Source organism: Oncorhynchus keta, chromosome 12 (assembly GCF_023373465.1).
Source record: "Oncorhynchus keta strain PuntledgeMale-10-30-2019 chromosome 12, Oket_V2, whole genome shotgun sequence".
NCBI classification, from domain to species: domain Eukaryota; kingdom Metazoa; phylum Chordata; class Actinopteri; order Salmoniformes; family Salmonidae; genus Oncorhynchus; species Oncorhynchus keta.
The window spans coordinates 6,195,331-6,216,559 of NC_068432.1; the positions used below are offsets into that span (position 1 = coordinate 6,195,331).

A 21,229-nucleotide genomic window follows, 5' to 3' on the forward strand; every position below is an offset into this window, starting at 1 on the left:
ATGACCAGGCTTTCAAAGCATTTCATGGCTACAGATGTGAGTGCTACAGGTCGATAGTTAGAAACATTACCTTCGTGTTCTTGGGAAAAGGGCTATGGTGGTCTGAAACATGTAGTTATTACAGACTGGGCCAAAGAGCGGTTGAAAATGACAGTGAAGACACTTGTCAGCTGGTCAGCGCATGCTCTAAGTACGCTTCCTGGTAATCCTTCTGGCCCTGCGGCCTTGTGAATGTTAACCTGTTTAAAGGTCTTACATCGGCTATGGAGAACGTGATCATAGAGTCGTCCGGAATAGCTGGTGCTCTCATGCATGGTTCAGTGTTGCTTGCCTCGAAGTGAACATAGAAGCTATTTAGCATGTCTGGTAAACTTGCATCACTGGGCAGCTCAGCGTCTGTGTTTCCCTTTGTAATCCATGATAGTTTTCAAACCCTGCCTCATCCGACAAGTGTCCAAGCTGGTGTGGTAGGATTCGATCTAAGCCCTGTATTGATGACTTGCCTGTTTGATGGTTCGTCAGAGGATGTAGCTGGATTTCTTATAATCGTCTGGATTGGTGTCCCGCTCCTTGAAAGCAGCAGCTCTAGCCTTTAGTTCGGTACAGATTTTGCCTGTAATCCATGGCTTCTAGTTGGCATATGTACGTATGGTCACTGTGGGGACGACATTGTAGATGCACTTATTAATGAAGCAGGAGACTGATGTGGTAAACTCCTCAATGCCATCAGATGAATCCCGGAACATATTCCAGTCTGTGTTAGCGAAACAGTCCTGTAGCTTAGCATCCACTTCATCTGACCACTTCTGTATTGAGCACGTTACTGGTACTTCCTATTTGAGTTGTTGCTTGTAAACAGGAATTAGGATGATAGAGTTCAGATTTGCCAAATGGAGGTCGAGGGAGAGCTTTGTATGTGTTTTTTTGTGTGTGGAGTAAAGGTCATCTAGAGTTTGTTCACCTCAAGTTCTTAGTGTTACATGCTGGTAGAAATGAGGTAAAATGGATGTCAGTTTCCCTGCATTAAAATCACTGGCCACTAGGAGCGCTGCATCTGGATGAGCATTTTTTGGTTTGCTCATTTTTAGGTTTGTGGTGGTAAATAGACAGCTACAAAAAATATAGATGAAAACTCTCTTGGTAAATAGTATGGTCTACAGCTTATCATGAAGTATTCTAACTCAGTCAAACCTCGAGACTCCCTTAACATTAGAAATTGCTGTTGTTAACAAAGAGACACACACCTCCCCCTTAGAGCTTACCCAGCGCTACCATTCTGTCCTGCTAATGCATAGAAAAAACAGCTAGATATACTGTGCCTTTGGAAAGTATTCAGACCCCTTGACTTTTTCCACATTTTGTTACTTTACAGCCTTATTATAAAATGTATTACATTTAAAAAAACACAATACCCCATAATGACAAAGCGAAAAAAAAACAGGTTTTTAGAAATGTTTGCAAATGTATATATATAAAAAACTGAAATACCTTATTTACATAAGTATTCAGACCCTTTGCTGTGAGACACGAAATTGAGCTGAGGTGCATCCTTTTTCTATTGATCATCCTTGATGTTTCTACAACTTGATTGGAGTTTTCCTGTGGTAAATTCAAGTGATTGGACATGATTTGGAAAGACACACACCTGTCTACATAAGGTTCCACATTGACAGTGTATGTCAGAGAGAAAACCAAGCCATGAGGTCAAAGGAATTGTCCGTAGAGTTCCGAGACAGGATTGTGTCGAGGCACAGATCTGGGAAAGGGTACCAAAACATTTCTGCAGCATTGAAGGTCCACAAGAACACAGTGGCCTCCTTCATTCTTAAATGGAAGAGGGTTAGAACCACCAAGACTTCCTAGAGCTGGACGCCTGGCCAAACTGAGAAATCAGGGAGAAGGGCCTTGGTCAAGAAGGTGACCAATAACCCGATGGTCACTCTGACAGAGCTCCAGAGTTCCTCTGTGGAGATGGGATAACCTTCCAGAAGGACAACCATCTCTGCAGCACTCCACCAATCAGGCCTTTATTTTAGATTGGACAGACAGAAGCCACTCCTCAGTAAAGGTTGAACCAAGACTGAACTCTTTGGCCTGAATGCCAAGTGTCAAGTCTGGAGGAAACCTGGCACCATCCCTACGGTGAAACATGGTGGTGGCAGCATCATGCTATGTGGATGCTTTTCAGAAGGCAGGGACTGTGAGACTAGTCAGGATCGAGGCAAAGATGAGCAAAGTACAAAGAGATCCTTGGGGCAAAGGTTCACCTTCCAACAGGACAATGGCCCAAAGCACACAGCCAAGAAAACGCAGGAGTGGCTTCGGGGCAAGTCTCTGAATGTCCTTCAAAGGCCCAGCCAGAGCCTGAGCCAGATTGAACATCTCTGGAGAGACCTGAAAATAGCTGTGTAGCAATGTTCCCCGTCCTACCTAACAGAGCTTGAGAGGATCTGCAGAGAAGAATGGGAGAAACTCCCCAAATACAGGTGTGCCAAGCTTGTAGCATCATATCCAAGAAGACTCACAGCTGTAATAGCTGCCAAAGGTACTTCAACAAAGTACTGAGTAAAGGGTCTGAATATTTTTGTAATTGTGATATTTCCATTTTTTATTTGTAATAAATTAGCAAAAATATCTTTGCTTTGTCATCATAGGGTATTGTTTGTAGATTGATGAGGGAAAAAAACTATTTAATTAATGTTATAAGTCTGTAAACTAACTAAATGTGGAATAAGTCAAGGGGTCTGAATACATTCCACGGGCACTGTATATTATCTATGTCCTTCTTCAGCCATGACTTCGAGAAACATAGGATATTACATTTCTTCAGGTCCCATTGATAGGATAGTCTTGAACGGAGCTAGTCCAGTTTGTTCTCCAGAGATTGTACGTTCACCAATAGATCGGAGGGTATGTACGTTCACCAATAGATCGGAGGGTATGTACGTTCACCAATAGAACAGAGGGTAGAAATGGTTAATGTACTAGCCAACGTAATTTTGTCAGGGTGCCCACATGTTGGCCCCTCATACACAGCCGTTTTCTTTTCCAAGTCTCGGGGATTAGGGCCTATTCCAGAGTGAGAAGTATGTCCTCCGCTACTGACCTGTTGGTAGAAAAGTAGAATCCAAATTGAGGTCACTGTTCTGTTCTGATGTTCGGAAGCGCTTTTCGGTCATAGGAAAAGGTGGCGGAAACATTACGTACAAAAAAAAACACACAATCACAAGAGCCAGTAAAACAGCTGCTATTCATTGCAGCGCCATTGTCTCTTGTGTTGTTGCTACTAAATGTAGCAATGTTCACCTATGCCAGAATTGAATCCAAGGAGAGTTGTCAACAAGCGCACCTGCACTTGAATTTGACAGGTAATTATTGCTTGAACCTGCAGCTCACCTGCAGCTTTACCGTGAATGCCATATCCGCGAGGGTGAGGGAAATTGTATTTAAATGTATTTGTCCACAACACGGCTTTGATTGAATCCCAGCGCTAGTTATTTCACAAAAAAGGCCCTATGAAAAGAAGTGCAACTTTCTCACTTTACATTCCAATTTCAACAAGGTTACCATGTTTCAGTTCACCTATCATTTTGCATTCTGACATCATCTGGTAGGGCCCACATGTTCACACTTAAATACGGTGTCATAGATTCAGACCTCCCTTCCCCTTCTATCCCTAGGCCCCCAATGGGAGTTTAGTAGTGGTGAAGTGCTGTATAAATCATATGGGAACCATATGGGTAACATGAACCATCACAGAAGATTCCTCATTCACTTCATTAGGCCACAGAATTGGGCTACACGTGTAGCCTAGTCAATGTATTATGTTACTCTGTAACATGTGTCTACAAACAGCATGGTTCACAAAGTGAACTTCAATATATATCTGTCTATTATTGTTGTCGTTCTGATTGACTTTTTACTGTTTCTTTTCCCTTTTCCACTGTGCTCCTTTTCTCCTTCACTTCTTCCTCCGTTCTAAAGCAGTATCGTTATGAAGATGAGGACTCTCCGCCTGAGCACGGGTTCCCGCGGCTGACCAACGAGGTGCGCGCCCCTGAGTTGGTGCACGTGTCGGAGAAGAACCTCTCAGAGATTGAGAATGTGCATGGCTACGTGTCCCACTCCCATATCTCCCCGCTCAAGGTTAGCAAACGTCCTCTCCTGCACCCCTCAATCCAGTGAGCAAAACTGTCTGAAAATGCATCATTTCAACTGCAAAAGTTACATATTTTCAACCAGTGTTTTTCTCATTGGCGAGATCTCGCCAAACCACACCATGTATGACTGCCAACATGGTGGACTCCATGTTCCTCCCTATCTCTCTCTCTCTCTCTCTCTCTCTCTCTCTCTCTCTCTCTCTCTCTCTCTCTCTCTCTCTCTCTTTGCTCTCGCTCTCGCTCTCTTGCTCTCTTGTTCTTTTTCTTTTGTCTCCTCAAGTTTCCTTTCTTTTCTCTCTTGTTCTTTCTGTTTCTTTCTGTTTATTTCTTACCATCTCTTTCTCTCATTCCTCTTAGCCATTCCTTCTATTAATTTCTTGAGTCTTTCAAAAGCCATTGTGATTCCTACCCTGAGTCTTCAGTAAGTCTCTCATAAGTGCAGTATCCTACTGCTAACACAAGAACATCGCCGTGGTCATTTTATTAGGCACCAAATGTAAGAAAAATTGACAAACAGGGAGGGACTACCTGAACTTGTCCAGTAAGAGATCCTTTAAATAATTGTCCATTAGGGACAGATCAAAATGTACTGGGGTGGGGTGGTCCAAAATATGGGAGGGTTGTCAAACGTTCTGTGTTATTTTGGAGGGGCACAGGGGAGGGTAGTGCGTTTTTCCCCCTGGTTTACATTTGCACTTCTGCTTGCATTTTCCCTATAAACAATGCCTTGACACACTTTTGATATTACCCTAATACATTTTTGAAATGTTTGTGAAGGTTTTGTATGGTGTGGCTATTATTAAGCTTTAGCTACTGCAGGCCTTTGATATGAAGGCAGTGCGCCCCGGCGCTCCAACTGACTCCAACAGTTGAACTTGAGGTGACATTTTCAGGCCTACCAGAGTTACTCCTATAATCTAACAATGTAATGCTTATCTTTATACAAAATATTAGGTAACATTTTTTACGAATTACACACCTTCTGTACGTCGATATCTGTATAGCAGATGCAGTAGCCATCTGACATAAAGAAATGCATTCCGGTGTCGTAGCATGCCATCGGCATATCTCTCGGTTAGGCCTAAGCTTCTCTCACATGCAAATAGTCCGGGTTGCCATTTGATTTGCTGTTCCGGAGTCGTATGGGTTGGGGGAAGAAGCTGTTTAGAAGCCTTATGGACCTAGACTTGGCCCTGCGATACCGCTTGCCGTGCGTTAGCAGAGCAGAGAGAACAGTCTATGACTAGGGTGGCTGGAGTCTTTGACAATTTTTAGGGCCTTCCTCTGACACCGCTTGGTATAGAGGTCCTGGATGGCAGGAACCTTGGCCCCGGTGATGTACTGGGACGTACGCACTTCCCTCTGTAGTGCCTTGCGATCGGAGGATGAGCAGTTGCCATACCAGGCAGTGATGCAACCCGTCAGGATGCTCTCGATGGTGTAGTTGTAAAACATTTTGAGAATCTGAGGACCCATGCCAAATCTTTTCAGTCTCCTGAGGGGGAGTAGGTTTTGTCATGCCCTCTTCACAGCTGTCTTGGTGTGCTTGGACCATGTTAGTTTGTTGGTGATGGGGATGCCAAATTTGAGTGAGTCTAGGGTTTCTTGGATAATGGTGTTGATGTGAGCCATGACCAGCCTTTCAAAGCATTTCATGGCTACAGATGTGAGTGCCACGTGTCGGTAGTAATTTAGGCTGGTTACCTTAGTGTTCTTGAGCACAGGGACTATGGTGGTCTGCTTGAAGCATGTTGTTATTACATACTCAGACAGGGAGAGGTTGAAAATGTCAGTGAAGACACTTGCCAGTTGGTCAGCGCATGCCAGTACACATTCTGGTAATCCTTCTGGACTTGCGGCCTGTTTAAAGGTCTTACTCACATTTGCTACGGAGAGCGTGATCACACAGTTGTCCCGAACAGCTGATGCTCCCATGCATGTTTCAGTGTTACTTGCCTTGAAGCAAGCATAGAAGTTATTTAGCTCACCTAGTAGGCTACTGTCACTGAGCAGCTCTCGGCTGTGCTTCCCTTTGTAGTCTGTAATAGTTTGCAAGCCCTGCCACTTTTGATGAGCGTCTGAGCCGGTGTAGTATGATTTGATCTTAGTCCTGTAATGACTCTTTGCCTGTTTGATGGTTCGTCCGAGGGCATAGTGGGATTTCTTTTAAGCTTCCGGTGTAGAGTCCTGCTCCTTGAAAGTGGCAGCTCTACCCTTTAGCTCAGTGCGAATGTTGCCTGTAATCCATTGCTTCTGGTTGGGGTATGTACGTGATGTCACTGTGGGGACGACGTCCTCAAGGCACTTATTGATAAAGCCAGTGACTGATGTAGTGAACTCCTCAATGCCATCGGAAGAATCCCGGAACATGTTCCAGTCTGTACTCACAAGACAGTCCTGTAGTTTACCATCTGCTTCATCTAACCACTTTATTATAGATTTTATGGATTTTCCTGCTTTAAATTTTGCTTGTAAGCAGGAATCAGGGGGATAGAATTATGGTCAGATTCACCAAATGAAGGGTGAGGGAGAGCTTTGTACACGTCTCTGTGTGTGGAGTAAAGGTGGTCTAGAATTATTTTCCCCCTCTGGTTGCACATTTAACATGCTGCATTCATGTCCCCGGCCACTAGGACCGCCACATCTGGATGAGCGTTTTCCTGTTTGCTTATGGCGGTACACTGCTCATTGAGTGTTGTTTTTCTGCCAGCATCGGTCTGTGGTGGTATGTAGACAGCTACGAAAAATACAGATAAACTATCTTGGTAGATAATGTGGTCTACAGTTTATCATGAGATACTCGGGAGACTTCTTTAGATATCGTGCACCAGCTATTGTTTACAAATATGCATAGGCCCCCACCTGTGTCTTACCAGAGGCTGCTGTTCTATCCAGCCGATAGAGTGTATAACCCGCCAGCTGTATGTTCTTAATGTCGTCGTTCAGCCATGACTCTGTGAAACATAAGATATTACAGTTTTTAATGTCCCGTCGATAGGATGTACGTGCTTTCAGTTCGTCTCATTTATTTTCCAGCGATTGAACGTTAGCTATCAGGACTGAAGTTAAAGGCATATTGGCCACTCGTCGCCTGATCCTCATAAGGCATCCTGATCTTTTTCCGCGAAACCTACGTTTCCTTTCCCAGCGAATCATGGGGATCCGGGCCTGGTCGGGTGTCTGTAGTATATCCCGCTCGTCTGACTCATTGAAGAAAAACTCTTCGTCTAATCTGAGTTGAGTAATCGCAGTACTGATGTCCAGAAGCTCTTTTCGGTCATAAGAGACCGTAGCAGCAACATTATGGACAAACAGGTTACCAACGCGAAAAAACTAACAAAATAGCATGGTTGGTTAAGAGCCGATAAGACGGCAGCCATCCCCTCCGACGCCATCATGCCATTCTTCTCTGCAGATACTCTCAAAATCTGTCAGTTTGGATGGGGAGGATTGCTGCACAGCGTTTTTCAGGTCTCTCTAGAGATGTTCGATCGGGTTCAAGTCCGGGGTCTGGCTGGGCCACTCAAGGACATTCAAAGTCTTTTCCTGAAGCCATTCTTGCGTTGTCTTTGCTGTGTGCTTAGGGTCGTTGTCCTGTTGGAAGGTGACCTTCGCCCCAGTCTGAGGTTCTGAGCAGGTTTTCATCAAGTATCTCTCTGTACTTTGCCTCGATCCTGACTTGTTTTGCAGTCCCTGCTGCTGAAAAACATCCCCACATTGTGATGCTGCCACCACCATGCTTCACCTTATTGATGGTGCCAGGTTTCCTTCAGACGTGACACTTGGCATTCAGGCCAAAGAGTTCCATCTTGGTTTGATCAGACTAGAGAATCTTGTTTCTCATGGTCTGAAAGACTTTAGGTGCCTTCTGTCAAACTCCGAGCGGGTGTCATGTCCCTTTTTACTGAGGAATGGCTTCCGTCTGGTCAATCTACCATAAAGGCCTGATTGGTGGAGTGCTGCAGAGATGGTTGTCCTTCTGGAAGGTTCACCCATCTCCTCAGAGGAACGCTAGAGCTCTGTCAGAGTAACCATTGGGTTCTTGATCACCTCCCTGACAAAGGCCTTTCTCCCCCGATTGCTCAGTTTGGCCGGGCGGCCAACTCTAGGAAGAGTCTTGGTGGTTCCAAACATCTTCCATTTAAGAATGATGGAGGCCACTGTGTCCTTGGGAACTTTCAATGATGCAGAAATGTTTTGGTACCCTTTCCCAAATCTGTGCCTTGACACAATCCTGTGTCGAGCTCTACTGACAATTCCTTCGACCTCATGGCTTGGTTTTTGCTCTGACATGCACTGTCAACTGTGGGACCTTATATAGACAGGTGTGTGGCTTTCCAAATCATGTCCAATTAATTGAATTTACCACAGGTGGACTCCAATCAAGTTGTAGAAACATGATCAATGGAAACAGGATGCACCTGAGCTCAATTTGGAGTCTCACAGCAAAGGGTCTGAATACTTATGTAAATAAAAATTCAAAAAACCTGTCCTGGCTTTATCATTATGCCATTCTGTGTGTAGAATGCTGGAGAAGATGTTTTATTTAATCAATTTTAGAATAAGGCTTTAACGTAGCAAAATGTGGAAAAAGTCAAGGGTTCTGATTACTTTCTGAAGGCTGTGTGTGTGTGTGTGTGTGTGTGTGTGTGTGTGTGTGTGTGTGTGTGTGTGTGTGTGTGTGTGTGTGTGTGTGTGTGTGTGTGTGTGTGTGTGTGTGTGTGTGTGTGTGTGTATTAATTTCAATATTAATACCATACAGTGGACGCCAAAGCCTATAGGCCTTTGCCTATAGATACAGATAGTACTCAAATCTCTGATAGCTGAACCGTGAGGTGGACAATTCCTGTTTTAGGAAAGAAGCCACACATTGAAACACAAGGAATGGACTGTTTTTAAGGACATGTAAATGTGTCTCATTTGGCCAACATCCCTCGTTTATTGATGATACTGGCTGCACCAGGTTGAATCTGAATGCGAATAGATGTCCATTACATTTCTCAAATGTCCGGTAAATTAAAATCTTCCCTGTCATGTTGTCCAGCGCCACATGTTCCTAACTGACACTCTGAAATGCATATTGTTTTTATGAAGGTTGAGGGAATATTCATATGAAAATCTGTTGCCAATTGGATGGAAACCGAGCTACAGACACCCTAAAGACTGGCAAGTGCTCTAGTCCAGTGTCACTTTGATTTTGCCTGCACATCATGGTTCACCAGCAGCCCCAAACGTCTTCAAAATAAGCTACCAGCCAAACAAGCTTGTAAGAATTGTACTTAATCTCCCCCCTCATACTCATCTGGAGGTTGAGCATGTTTTCGTCTATCTCTGTAATGTGTCTGTATCTATGTAACTGTATATATACTTACGTAACAAATAGGGACCACAATGGAAATAACGCTCTGACTTTATTGTGCAATCCTGGTCACTTAAAAAAAACACATTTGTGTACAGTATTTTTATATTTGTTTAACTGACAAATCAAATCAATCAATCATTCAATCCGAATTGTCCAGCGGCCAATTGATGAATGGAAAGAGACATCGGTTACAAAACACCAAAAAGTTGAATAACATTCGGATAGTCTTCGATACTGGGTAAGCCTAAGGTAGAGAGGGATGCATTATCTGTTTGTCAAGATTGACTTAGTTTATTTATTGTGGTGTTGAAAACAGAAACCGTGATATTGAGCTGCCCGAAGTCAGGAAATGCTTAGTTTATTGGTTGTGTGTGTGGTGCATTAGCACCTGTTGGTGGAAAATTAGTTTGCATATGTTTTACATAATTCGAAAATCTGATTTTACCCTAGCTGATCATTGTCTGCAGCCGGCTCTGATTGTAGTGTAGTGAAACAGGCAGGGAGAGTGAGCGCGTCTGTGGTGGTCGGTGAACCCTCAACATTCTGGCCCGTACCCCTCCGTGGCATCGACAGTGCCACAAAAAGCTGAAGTGGCAAAATCGATATCCACGTTGTTGTTATTATTTTGAGTTCATCATATGAGGGGGAGGGTGTTCAATTTATTTTACAGTACAAGGGGAGGGTCATGTGAAAATATGTTTTACTTTGGCGAGGGGGTGCATTTTTATTTATTACACCTTGAGTTGGACCAGCCCCTCCCCCCAGTAAATTTAGATCTGTCCCTTACAAGCCCTAATGAACATGCCCATGTGGTCACTGCCTAAAAGTCCATATCGGGATGGAAAGCAATCTGTTTTTACTTAAATGCGACACGGGCTGTTTCATATCTGTGTTGGATGCATTTGACTATTTGAGAAACTTTTCTAGAGAAAGCTAATGATTGAAATAATTTTTTAAGGAATTTAATACCAGATAAGGCACTTGTTAATGCACTTAAAAAGGTATTTAACATTTATAAGCATAAATACAGGAGAACATTGCTTATATGTAAAAGAAGGGGAATAAATGTCTGACTTCATGGAACAGGATTTGCACATTCATTGATTCATGTAATAAAGTAATTGATAGGGTTGTTGCTATGGCACTCAACCAATGAGAAATGATTAAGGAGAATACTTTGCACGCCAACTGTCTTGGATTTTACTCAACCATTTGAATTCAGTTTCCTGACTGTAATAAAGTAAATGAACACCAGGTGGTGCTGAGTGTTCAGTTTTAAATAAGCATAATTAAAACAACAATTGTTGCTCAGTACACACTGCAGGGTGAAGTTTCCCCGACGCTGGTCTTGGGTCCGATTTATAATTCCTCCCCCCTAATGGTTAAGTTTAGGATTGGGGGAGGAGAAGCTGATTCTTGATGTGTACCTAGGGGAAACTTCACCCCTGAGCTCAGAATACAATACGAGCCAGCTGGGGGCAATGTGGGACTAGAATTGGAATCAATGGTGAATGTGTACATAATAACCAACACTGATTAGTACAAGACAGCATTCACAGACTAATTTGATTGTTGTAAGTAGGCAGCCGTGTATGAGCCAGAACGGCCCATAGGGCAGGAGCCTATGTCCTGTTTCTGTAGCATGAGGCAGCTTGATGTACAAGTTACACCCCCTGGACAGGACGTTAGTCTATCGCAGGGGCTATATTGTTGAGTGACAAGATATTTGGATTTGTCTTTGATTTCATTGTAGTTCATTTAAAGTGTGATTGAATAATGAAATGTTTTTTTTATAGGAAACTCTCATTGGCCGATTCTAGCAATAGTCTAATCTTTGTTCGTTTATCAAAATAATGATACAAAGGTGAAACAGCACAGAACTAATATTCATATTCCACTAACATAATTCACATTTATACTTAGTTATCTAGATTAAGGTAGGGGAGAGTAGAGTAAGTTGAGCCATTTATTACATTCAGCATCACTCTGTCAAGGGAAATATAGTATTCTTCCTAACAAAGATACTACAGTATATCTGCATATATTTCAGGATTCTGTGTATCCCTGGAAATAATCATAATTCATGTTAACATTACAGTTTTGAAAACATAGCTTGTCCAAAAAAAAAGTGTTCTCTGGGGTAAGTTGAGCCACAGGACAGGGTAAGTTAGCCTGCCTACACAATTCTGTTCTGAATGAAATATGACCTCTAACTTTTTTAAATATATTTTTCAATCATTTTAAGCATCTTTTAACACACCTAACAAACACTTAGTACTTAAAGAAATACACAATTATATTGGGCAGGCCCTGTTGTTACCTTGTATCCCAGCGATAATGCCTTGCATGAAGCCATTGGCACAACTTACCCTTAAGGCAACCATTTTGACTATATTAGCCCACACAGCTACAAGGATGCACTTTCATGTTAGGTTTAGGACCTTAAATGGAATTGTATAGAGGACTCAACTGATCTATAGAACAATCTTGAAATGATCGAATTTGGTTTAGATACAAGCATCATCAAACCTCTAACGCAATACATTCATTAGACTTGTTGGAAATCTGTTTTTGGACCTAACTTGCTTATCACTTTTTCCATGTGGTTTCTTCCTTCACAGACTCCATGAAATGATAACCTCTTCCTAAATATGTGGCCAAATTATATATTTTGTGTGTGGTTTCCAACAAACAAGGGTGGCTCAACGTATCCCTTCTGTTCAACTAACCCAACTCTCCCCTACCATAAAATAGTACCAAAAAAAGACTGTGAAAAAAAAATGTGCTGTACTTTGGTGACGTTGAATAGCACATCGGCCTGTAGTATACACTATGTGATTGAAGACTTGCCTGACTGATAGACAGTAACTTTCCTTGTTAAGTCCTGCACTTTTGAACCCTGTGTATCTGATGTAATATAATCTTTTGTGCGCTTAAATGCCCCAATATTATTTGGAGATTGTGTGGGATAGTATCACATACATTGAATTATTTCACTGTGAAATACTTTTTAGTATCCACTTTCCTCATCTCTTTCCCCAATTCAGATAAAGAAATATCTGATGAGAGTTGGCAGCACCCTGACATTTATTAACCTTCTTTGGATTGGATTGTTAATAGATAAGGCAACAGATCAACTCTGTGGCTTCGTCCGAAATGGCACCCTATTACCTACACTGAGTGTACAAAACATTAAGAACACCTGCTATTTCCATGAAATAGGCAGACCAGGTGAATCCATGTGAAATCTATTGTTAGCAGTTGATGTTAATCTTCAATAACACAGACCATAAAAAAAATCAGAGGGAGAAAAAATATATTTATTCAAAGAGAACAAATCATAGTTGTTATGCTAGAAAGTAGATGGTAGATGTTTATTCTTCCCTGTTCTCAATGTTTCTCCACAGAACAAAGAGACAGGATGTAGTTAACACCCGAGCCTAGCCTGTGGTTGAACAATTAGAATTCCTTGCAGTAAAACTGGGCCAATGGCCAAATACCAAGTATCCCGTTTCAGGCTCAACGTGTAGACAATTTGGACCAATGAGATCTTGCCACATGTAGTCCTGGACTGGAACCCCATACACAGATTCTATACAGATGTTGAACTGAAAAACAACTCCATTGATCGTAAATTCCCTCTTGACCTTTAGTCCTCTGCGTTGTGTATTTATCTTACAATATTCTTACACTCCCCCCAAGACCATTTAAAAAATAAATATACTTAAAATGTATTTTTAGAAAACATAGACAGTATAAAAAAAACATTAGCTGTAATCATAAAATAATTCACAGTAAACAACTTGCATTTCTATAAAACACAAAGAGTATATTTTATTTCCCGTTGCAGTAAGAAATAGATTAACGGTGTGATGATGATGACCCTTACGATTCCTACCTCATCCAGTATTGGGATGAAACTCACCCAAAAAAATGATTCTCTTCAAAACAAACAATAATATTCAATCATCCTATCATCCTATCTAACCTCCAAACGAGCTTCAATGCCATACAACACTCCTTCCGTGGCCTCCAACTGCTCTATAACGCTAGTAAAACCAAATGCATGCTTTTCAACCGATCGCTGCCTGCACCCGCATGCCCGACTAGCATCACCACACTGGATGGTTCCGACCTTGAATATGTGGACACCTATAAGTACCGTACCTAGGTGTCTGGCTAGACTGCAAACTCTCCTTCCAGACCCATATCGAACATCTCCAATCGAAAATCAAATCAAGAGTCGGCTTTCTATTCCGCAACAAAGCCTCCTTCACTCACGCTGCCAAGCTTACCCTAGTAAAACTGACTATCCTACCGATCCTCGACTTCGGCGATGTCATCTACAAAATCGCTTCCAACACTCTACTCAGCAAACTGGATGCAGTTTATCACAGTGCCATCCGTTTTGTCACTAAAGCACCTTATACTACCCACCACTGCGACTTGTATGCTCTAGTCGGCTGGCCCTCGCTACATATTCGTTGCCAGACCCACTGGCTCCAGGTCATCTACAAGGCCATACTAGGTAAAGCTCCGCCTTATCTCAGTTCACTGGTCACGATGGCAACACCCATCCGTAGCACGCGCTCCAGCAGGTGTATCTCACTGATCATCCCTAAAGCCAACACCTCATTCAGCCGCCTTCCGTTCCAGTACTCTGCTGCCTGTGACTGGAACGAATTGCAAAAATCGCTGAAGTTGGAGACTTTTATCTCCCTCACCAACTTCAAACATCAGCTATCTGAGCAGCTAACCGATCGCTGCAGCTGTACATAATCTATTGGTAAATAGCCCACCCATTTTCACCTACCTCATCCCCACAGTTTTAATTTATTTACTTTTCTGCTCTTTTGCACACCAATATCTCTACCTGTATATGATCATCTGATCATTTATCACTCCAGTGTTAATCTGCAATATTGTAATTATTTGCCTACCTCCTCATGCCTTTTGCACACATTGTATATAGACTCCCCTTTTTTTCTACTGTGTTATTGACTTGTTAATTGTTTACTCCATGTGTAACTCTGTGTTGTCTGTTCACACTGCTATGCTTTATCTTGGCCAGGTCGCAGTTGCAAATGAGAACTTGTTCTCAACTAGCCTACCTAGTTAAATAAAGGTGAAATAAAAAAAATAAAAAAATTGTCAAGGTAATCATTCACTGAGTCCTTTAAAAGTGACCAGCTGTTCCACACCGGTATCAGTCCCACATAAATAGCTATTAGAGAGTATGTTCTGACAGCCTGCTGGTAGTGAGGAATTGTTCTTCCGTTCCACTGGTTGATAAGGACGTCTCTATTGAACACCTTACCAGTGATCTTGTATCATTTCAGGTATCATTGTATAATTTCACCTTGGGTCAGGGGATATTGCTGCAGTTTCAGACGGTAGATTCTCATAACCTGTAACGAAGGAAACAAGATGTCCTGGTTTGAAGAGAAATTTATATTTCACTTAGATTTCCCTATGTAAGCATGTCCCGATTTTCAGGAAAAAGTGGACATTTCATCTAGATATCCCTAATATGACGACTGCGGTATACAACATAGAAGCTTATCAGGTTCTGATCATCTTACTATGCTTCTTCACCTGAGATTGGCCCCCGACTGCTAATCAATCAGTTCTTTATTCTCCAGGACAACTTTGCAATGAGTAACATGTATCAATCGTGATTTGCCCTGGACTTTTACTGCTGACCTCCTTTTGAACAAAACTTGATAAGGACCTTCCCATTTTGGCCTTTATGTGTTACGTTTTTATTTTATTTTTACCATCACCCACTGTCCTGGCATGTCCTGTCCTGTCCTGTCCTGGCATGTCCTGTCCTGGCATGTCCTGTCCTGGCATGTCCCGTCCTGTCCTGTCCTGGCATGTCCTGTCCTGGCATGTCCAGTCCTGTCCTGGCATGTCCCGTCCTGTCCTGGCATGTCCTGTCCTGTCCTGGCATGTCCTGTCCTGTCCTGTCCTGTCCTGGCATGTCCTGTCCTGTCCTGGCATGTCCTGTCCTGGCATGTCCTGTCCTGGCATGTCATGTCCTGTCCTGGCATGTCCTGTCCTGTCCTGGCATGTCCCATCCTGTCCTGTCCTGGCATGTCCTGTCCTGTCCTGTCCTGGCATGTCCTGTCCTGTCCTGGCATGTCCCGTCCTGTCCTGGCATGTCCTGTCCTGTCCTGGCATGTCCTGTCCCGTCCTGGCATGTCCTGTCCTGTCCTGGCATGTCCTGTCCTGTCCTGGCATGTCCTGTCCTGGCATGTCCTGTCCTGTCCTGGCATGTCCTGGCATGTCCTGTCCTGGCATGTCCCGTCCTGGCATGTCCTGTCCTGGCATGTCCCGTCCTGGCCTGTCCTGTCCTGTCCTGGCATGTCCTGTCCTGGCATGTCCCGTCCTGGCATGTCCTGTCCTGGCATGTCCTGTCCTGGCATGTCCTGTCCTGGCATGTCCCGTCCTGGCATGTCCCGTCCTGGCATGTCCTGTCCTGGCATGTCCCGTCCTGGCATGTCCCGTCCTGGCATGTCCCGTCATGGCATGTCCCCCGTCGGGAGTTTTTCCCCACGCCTCTTTTACTTGTCTGTCTCCTTCCCCTACTGCATTAGAAAGTTGTATGCAATAGTTAAACATTGTGTCACTCATAATGTGTACGTCGCCTTTGTCAAAGCTAACGGGCCTGGTAGTGAATGGGTCGACCTGTGACGACCTCAAACGGACTCAACCCTGTGGTTTCCTTATGTGTTTGCATCCTGCAGCCATCCGTTCCCACACTTCATCTTTTGATGCATCGCTTTACATGTCTATTGTGTTGCAATGTATCCACAGTGTATTTCCTAATCAGTTTAGGTGACAGAGGTTTTCTCTTGGCACCTGCCTTGGCAGCTCTGTCAGCCAGGTCATTACCTTTTCCTCTCGTCTGTAAAGGTTTTTTCCATGTGCTTTCATTTTCAAAATTGCAACTGGAGAGCATTCAGTGGAGCCATCACCTCTGGTCCATTCTTCACAGGAGCTCCCAGTGATGTCATGAATCTTCTGTTGTTCCATATTTTTTCAAAATCATGGTTAACGCCTAAAGCATACCTTGAGTCTGTGTAGATATTATATGTTTTTCCTTCAGCCTGTTTGCATGCTTCTGTCAAAGCCTCCAATTCCACCACCTGTGCTTATGTTCCTGCAGGTAACGTGCCTGTCACTATCACATTGTCCATTGTAGTAACTGCCCAGCCGGCCTTCCTCACACCCCCCTCCACAATGCTTGAACCATCTGTTTCATGAGATAAACTCAGGGTTTTCCAACGGATGCCTCTTAGTAAACCCATCAGAGAGCTGATCCGAAACCAACTCACAACAGTCGTGTTCAAGTAACGTGGTGTCTGGAGGAAGCATCAGAGTAGCTGGATTACATGGTGTGCCACGTTGTATGATGGTGTTAGGAGCCTCCAACACAGTCGACCACTTGCTCCAACGAGAACCCCAAACATGGATTCTAAACAGATGTTGAACTGAAAAACAACTATTTCCATTGATCGTAAATTCCCTCTTGACCTTTAGTCGTCTGCGTTGTGTATTTATCTTAGAATATTCTAACACAATGATCCTTTATTGACATCACTTGTTAAATCCACTCCAATCAGTGTAGATGAGCCTTGAGACGTTATTTACATTTTGCATTTAATTAGGCAAATCAGTTAAGAACACATTCTTATTTTCATTGACGGCCTACACCGGCCAAACCCGGACGATGCTGTGCCAATTCTGCGCCGTCCTATGGGACTCCCAATCAAGGCCGGTTGTGATACAGCCTGGATTCAGACCAGGGTGTCTGTAGTGGCGCCTCAAGCACTGAGATGCAGGATTGTGTATGTGTACCATTCAGAGGGTGAATGGGAAAGACAACATATTTAAGTGCCTTTGAACGGGGTGTGGTAGTAAGTGCCAGGCGCACCGGTTTGTGTCAAGAACTGCAACTCTGCTGGGTTTTTCACGTTCAACAGTTTCCCATGAGTATCGAGAATGGTCCACCAACCAAAGGACATCCAGTCGACTTTATACAACTGTGTGAAGCATTGGAGTCAAAGCAAAACTCAATGTTAGGAACGTGTTCTTAATGCTTTGCACTGTGAATTTTGTGTACTACTTTTGACTAGGGCCCATAGGGCACAAATTTCCAAACTGTGACACATAACTGAGAGGGATGGAAGGGAAATCACACATACTGTTGTGTTCTCTGTGTGTATGTGTATACCTTTGCCTCAACAGTTGCAGTCAACGCTCACAAAGAAACTCAATATTTTAGTCTGGATTTGATTCAAGTTTTGTAACTTAGGGTTGCTGGAAATCTGCGGTGTTATTTGACCAATGTTTTTGCAAAGTTATATCTATTTTATTGAAAACGACATGTGACATCCCAGTGTCCTTGTGAGAACAGGATAATAACAGCTTAACAGCTATACTGACAGCAAAGTGAGAAAATGCTGCCCGTCTTATGCTGCCCAAAGATCTCAAAACATGGCAACGACATATTAATGGACACAGCAGGTCTGGGATTCGACACAACATTGTAACGCAAGCGTCCCTGTAGCTGCTATGACAGCCGCATGGAATCTTTTGACAGGCTGTGAACGAAAACCGCCGTGTTTTTTGAGCAAATTTTGATTCAGGTAATATCATACAATTTTTGAAGACACTTTTTTTCTTTAGTCAGTCCCTCAAACTCACAGAACCGACAAGGAAAGATAAGTTGCTACAACGATTTACAGTAGTAGCTTTTAGCAGTGCACAAAACGCACTAGCTTGATTTGGGTGGTGTTTAGGGTTGTTGTCTAGGATTACTCTATTGTGTGTTCTTTGGGAAATTATAACTTTGTAAACCAACATACAGATTAAAATTAGGACAACCACTACTGGTGCTATAGCAACAGAAGGCAATGTCTACTGAGCATTTTTTTATAACCAGAAGTTTGTATCTGTTGTCAGTCTTCCCTTAGGAACAGTTACAATATGAATGGAATGAAACACTTGCAGACTTTAGACATGGCTATATCTGGCCCCAAAGGGTGCTTCCTTTTGGCTCTTCCTTATTGGCTCATATGCAGGAAGTAAAACTCTATCACTTCCTCTCATCCTCATTCAAACCTAACATTGTTGTCCTGCATCCTCTTTTTTTTATCTCTCTCTCTCTCTCGCCCTCTCTCTCACCCTCTCTCTCTCGCCCTCTCTCTCTTTCTCGCCCTCGCTCTCGCCCTCTCTCTCTCTCTCTCTCTCTCTCTCCCTCGCCCTCGCCCTCTCTCTCTCTCTCTCTCTCTCTCTCTCTCTCTCTCTCTCTCTCTCTCTCTCTCTCGCCCTCTCTCTCTCTCTCTCTCTCTCTCTCTCTCTCTCTCTCTCGCCCTCTCTCTCTCGCCCTCTGTGGTGCATGCAGTATGACTGGGTATGACTAGGTATGACAGTATACTGTAAGTACCAGAATAGCCTGCAGCTCTCTATCTTTATGTATTAATCGTCTCTCTTTTGTCTTCCTGACTTACTAGTGATGTTGTCTTTCACATCTTACCCTGCAGCCTGCACTGGTTACCCGTTTTGATCTTACATACCCGACTGCAGCAAACTACCTGGCAAGTTTTTTCCCCCCTTTTATCGCTGTTTTTTTTTCTTTCCTGTGCTTTTGGGGTCAGTTTCCATTTCTGTGCCCAAATGTTGATGAGCCACGCATGGAGTTCCCTTGGCACTTTTCCAATGTTTTCATTGTACTTGAAAGGTAACATGCAGAATCGGATTAAATGATCATATTTCTGTGCGATTCCACTGGATTGCTGTGCGGTTGAACGCCATAAATTACCTGATAATACCATGTGTGTTTGTGGCTCATTTTCAATGTCACTCAAACAATGTTATTTTTGTGCCGCCAGTCATTCATATATGACATTCAGTTTGGTTGATCAGTGTTGCAAAGGAACAATCATTGTTTGTTGTGCGTACTACAATTATAGGCCTTTTTTCTTAACACTAATGAATATGACTCGGTGCATATCTCCTCAGTGTCTTTTATGCTTTGTTTTTCGCAAACGCTCAAGACATATTTGACACGTCCATCTCAGTGTGGAAAGTGGGATATTGTCACAGGAATGATCAAAAGGCTATTATGAAATGAAAATCTATCATTTGTCCCCATCAACAAAGTGTTTGATGGTTAGATGAACAAAAATGTGGATTACACCGATTTAACGCGTTAATTACATTAAATGACTGAGTAAAAAACAGCAATCTAAGTAATATGGTTTTTCAATGGTACTTTCAAAGTGTCGGGCACTACAAAATAAAATGCTACCACAGCTTAATTGCTCAACGATTGTCAAAGGTGATTATAGCGGCCGACGACAGAGACATTAGGCTAGGGAGAGAGAGGGGTGTAAGAGTTTGTCTGAGCAAGGCGTTAGTACAGGATGGACTGATTTGGAAAATATGTCTTCATCGATTCATGCCGACACGTTATCGACCTACTGTTCAGTCTTTTTTCCGTGTGTTATCTGCATGTAAAAATGCATGAATCTTGCAGCAGCGATTAGCCCTCTGTCAATCAAGCAGTGTGAACTTTGAGAGTAATAAGTTGGTTTAATGAATGCCCAGACGCAGTAGGTGACAGATGTTTGTCAGAGTAATCAGTCCAATTCAGAGAGCAGGCTCTTGCTGTGTGTGTCTGTCAATGGTTGGTAGGTAGGTAGCAGGCTCTTGCTGTGTGTGTCTGTCAATGGTTGGTAGGTAGGTCGCAGGCTCTTGCTGTGTGTGTCTGTCAATGGTTGGAAGGTAGGTCGCAGGCTCTTGCACGTGTGTGGATCCTCCAGGGGAAGAAACACACTCCGATTGGGTTTCCATCTTGACTCCCTGTTGTCATAATTACTCCACAGACTTGTTATCCCCAGGATGGGAGGCCTTGATTGGCTCATGCGGTTTCTCTGATTGGCTATTAAACCACAGTTATGAGTCAATTCTCTTTATTTAGATAGAAAGTCATAAATGAGAGGGGGAGATGGATAGGTAGAGGAATATACACTGAGTGTACAAAACATTAGGAACACCTGCTCTTTCCGTGACACAGTCTGACCATGTGAAAGCTATGAGCCCTTATTGATGTCGCTTGTTAAAACCACTGAAATGGGCGTAGATCAAGTGTTGGGCAACAATATTTAGCAATTTATTTTACTAATTTCATGCAATTCTACTCATTTTTCTGTGGGGCAGAGAGAAAAATGTGCAGTTATACAGCTAATTTCCAGCAATTCTACACGTTGCCATAGGGTGGAGGCAAATGTTTGCAGTTTTTAATATGGTAACTGATGATCAATGCCCCATCCCGGTTGGTAATTCAGCAATGCTTCCTACACGTTTAGATAGCTGGACGCTATACTGACTTACCAATCTAAAAATGGACAAATTGAGTGACTGCTTATGCACAAACAAATTTCGAAATTGCACCTTATGTATTCTATAAGTTGAGATTGAGTTTCTAAAAAAAAAACTATACACTATCATTCAAAAGTTTGGGGTCACTTAGAAAAGTCCTTGTTTTTGAAATAAAAGCACATTTTCCGTCCATTAAAATAACATAAAGTTGATCAGAAATACAGTGTAGACATTGTTAATGTTGTAAATCAATATTGTAGCTGGAAACGTCAGATTTTTTATGGAATATCTATATAGGTGTACAGAGGCCCATTAT

The 21,229-nt window shown here is 42.9% G+C and overlaps 1 protein-coding gene across 24 annotated transcripts in view; it reads left to right on the forward strand.

The window, feature by feature from the left end:
- Positions 1 to 21,229, forward strand: part of dlg2 (discs, large homolog 2 (Drosophila)) — a 349,871-nt gene that overhangs the window by 173,815 nt on the left and 154,827 nt on the right. For 14 of the 24 annotated variants that reach the window (XM_052457666.1, XM_052457670.1, XM_052457664.1 and 11 more), the window contains 2 exons: positions 3,985 to 4,146; positions 19,074 to 19,127. In XM_052457666.1, coding sequence (XP_052313626.1) covers positions 3,985 to 4,146; positions 19,074 to 19,127 — 216 coding nt within the window. Of the gene's footprint in view, positions 1 to 3,984; positions 4,147 to 19,073; positions 19,128 to 21,229 lie in introns of those variants that run through there. The other 10 variants (XM_052457671.1, XM_052457686.1, XM_052457688.1 and 7 more) reach the window with 3 other exon arrangements.